Below are 2,793 nucleotides of genomic sequence, written 5' to 3'. Positions count from 1 at the left end.
CCAGGAGTTGGAGGTTGCTGTGAGCTGTGATGCCACGGCACTCTACCCAGGGGGACAGCTTGAGGCTCTGTCTCAAAAAACAAACAAACAAAAAAACATTGTCATAGCTTAATGCAAGCTCCAACTCCTGGGCTCAAGTGATCCTCTTGCCTCAGCCCTCTAAGTACCTGCAACTATTGATGCATACCACCAAGCCTGGCTAATTTTTTAAATTTTTGTAGAGACAGAGTCTCGCCATGTTGCTCAAGCTGGTCTCTAACTCCTTGCCTCAAGCAATCCTCTGGCCTCAGCCTCTCAAAGTGCTAAGATTACAGCCATACCTCACCCAGCTACATTTACTTGAATTGTATAGTATGTGAATAATATCTCAGTAAACTGTTTACCAAAAAATGACTATATCCATAGACTGCCCCACCCTCTTCGCCCACAAGGTCTAGATTAAGAACCACCCTTACCATGCATGACAGTGTAACATACAAGGTCTCTGATAACTTCTCAGACCTCACTTTGTATAAACCTTCTTATTAATATAAGTCCTCTAGGCTCTTACCTTTTTGCTTTTATCCATGACATTTCCCCTGGCAGAAATATGCTTCCCTCTATCTGGCAAATTTCAGGATTTATTTATTTATTTTATTTTTTAAGACAGAGCCTCAAGCTGTCCCCTTGGGAGAGTGCTGTAACATCACAGCTCACAGCAACCTCCAACTCCTGGGTTCAAGCGAGTCTCCTGCCTCAGCCTCCCAAGTAGCTGGGACCACAGGCACCCGCTACAACGCCTGGCTATTTTTTGGTTGCAGTCATCATTATTGTTTGGCGGGCCTGGGCTGGATTCAAACCCGCCATCTTAGGTGTATGTGGCTGGTGCCTTGGAGCCACTTGAGGCACAGGTGCCAAGCCAAATTTCAGGATTTAGTCAGTAAGTCAAATTTGCGCCGGAAAGCCTTTCTAGAATGCTTCTCCCAATCCCACAGAAATGGCTACTTCCCCCTCTGTTTCCATAGCATAGTGTTCAAATAATGGGAGACACTCCAACAACTCTGTGTCTACTATCTTCCCTCAAGTAAACTGTCCTGACAACATCTTACCTGCCTCTCTCTTTCCGATGCCTTGCAGGAGAACACACAAGACATACTCAATAACTATTTCCTGAATACAGGAATATATGAATAAATGCTAAGTGAACTTCTGAAATTTGCTTCATCTTTTTCCACCATGCCAAATGGTAGGAGGGAAGAAGTCAGTGGAAATGATTTCTGGAAGAAGGCAGGAGTTAAACTGAGCCTTAAAAGATAAAAGACCGAGAGATCAGAGACTGGTACCTGTGTGTATCCTCACGTGGTTTTTATAATTGGTTGCACTGGCAAATGCCCTCCCGCATCCTGGCTCTGTGCAGTAATAAGGTCTTTCTCCTGTGTGAGTCCTAACATGCACTTTTCTGATATTTGATGTTGTGAAGGACCGACCACAGCCTTCGAAGGGACACTTAAAGGGCCTTTCTCCTGCAAATACAAAGAATAACAAATGAAATGCTGGAAAAATATAAAGAAAATTGAAATGTTTTATTTGTCAATACTGCCTGGGATCATGTTGAAGACTCTAGCCTTCTTGTGTTGAGCTTCCTTTCCAGGCATTTCTTTTTTTCTGAAGACAGCACCTTCCACTTCAAACTTAAATTTACATAAGAAACCCTAAATGGTGTTCAGATCTCATCACTGATTATATAACTCTCCAGGATGGAATTATTTAGGTGGGCAAGTTAAAAAATGAGCTGAGAAAAGCAAAGAATGAAATGTAAAAGAAAAATAAAGTCAAGAATAAGGATTCAGTCAGAATAGCTCCAGGATCCCCTAAGATAGTGGTTCTCAACCTGTGGGTTGTGACCCCTTTGTAACAATGAAAATACATCCTGCATATCAGATATTTACATTACAATTCATAACAGTAGCAAAATTACAGTTATGAAGTAGCAAAAACAATAATTTTATGGTTGGGGGGTCACCACAATATGAGGAACTGTATTAAAGGATCGTGGCATTAGGACAGTTGAGAACCACTGCCCTAAGAGCTTACCTCCTACTTTATAAGTGCTATACTACCATGGTCCCCAGGCCCCAGGCCATAGACTGGTACTAGTGGATGGCCTGTTAGGAAGCGGGCTATCCAGGAGGTGAGTGGCAGGCTAGTGCAGGAAGTTTCATCTGTTATTTATAGCTGCTGTCCAAGGTTCCCATCACCATCTAAGCTCCACCTCCTGTTAGAGCAGCAGTAGCATTACATTTTCATAGGAGCAAGAACCCTGTTGTAAGCTGTTCATGCGAGGAATCTAAGTTGTACGCTCCTTATGATATTCTAATGCCTGATGATCTAAGATAGAGTTGAGAACCTAAGCAACACACATTGGGTGTCATCGTCTCCCATCACCCCCAGATGGGACCGTCTAGTTGCAGGAAAACAAGCTCAGAGATTCCACTGATTCTGCATTATGGTGAACAGTATAATTATTTCATTATATAGTACAATGTAAGAGTAAAAGAAATAAAGTTCACAATAAATGTAATGTGTCTGAATCATCTAGAAACTTTCTGAACTGCTATCTGTGGAAAAACTGTCTGTGGAAAAATTGTCTTCCATGAAACTGGTCCCTGGGGCCAAAAAGGTTGAGGGCTGCTGCTGTAATATCTTGAAGGAAAATAATTTTGGGGCTCGGCGCCTATAGCTCAACCGGCTAAGGCACCAGCCACGTACACCTAAGGTGGAGGGTTTGAATCCCCAGCCCGGACCCGCCAAACA

At 42.9% G+C, this 2,793-nt stretch overlaps 1 protein-coding gene across 5 annotated transcripts in view; it reads right to left on the bottom strand.

The window, feature by feature from the left end:
- ZNF143 (zinc finger protein 143) overlaps nt 1-2,793 on the bottom strand; it is a 77,287-nt gene that overhangs the window by 34,159 nt on the left and 40,335 nt on the right. For all 5 annotated transcript variants that reach the window (XM_012803962.1, XM_003781089.2, XM_023515174.1 and 2 more), the window contains exon 11: nt 1,323-1,502. In XM_012803962.1, coding sequence (XP_012659416.1) covers nt 1,323-1,502 — 180 coding nt within the window. The remainder of the gene's footprint in view (nt 1-1,322; nt 1,503-2,793) is intronic.

The sequence above is a fragment of the Otolemur garnettii genome, unplaced genomic scaffold, assembly GCF_000181295.1.
Source record: "Otolemur garnettii isolate 467f Iridium unplaced genomic scaffold, OtoGar3 scaffold00001, whole genome shotgun sequence".
NCBI classification, from domain to species: Eukaryota; Metazoa; Chordata; class Mammalia; order Primates; family Galagidae; genus Otolemur; species Otolemur garnettii.
Note: the sequence above shows the minus strand (reverse complement) of the source record. Positions and strands in the feature narration are given on the sequence as shown.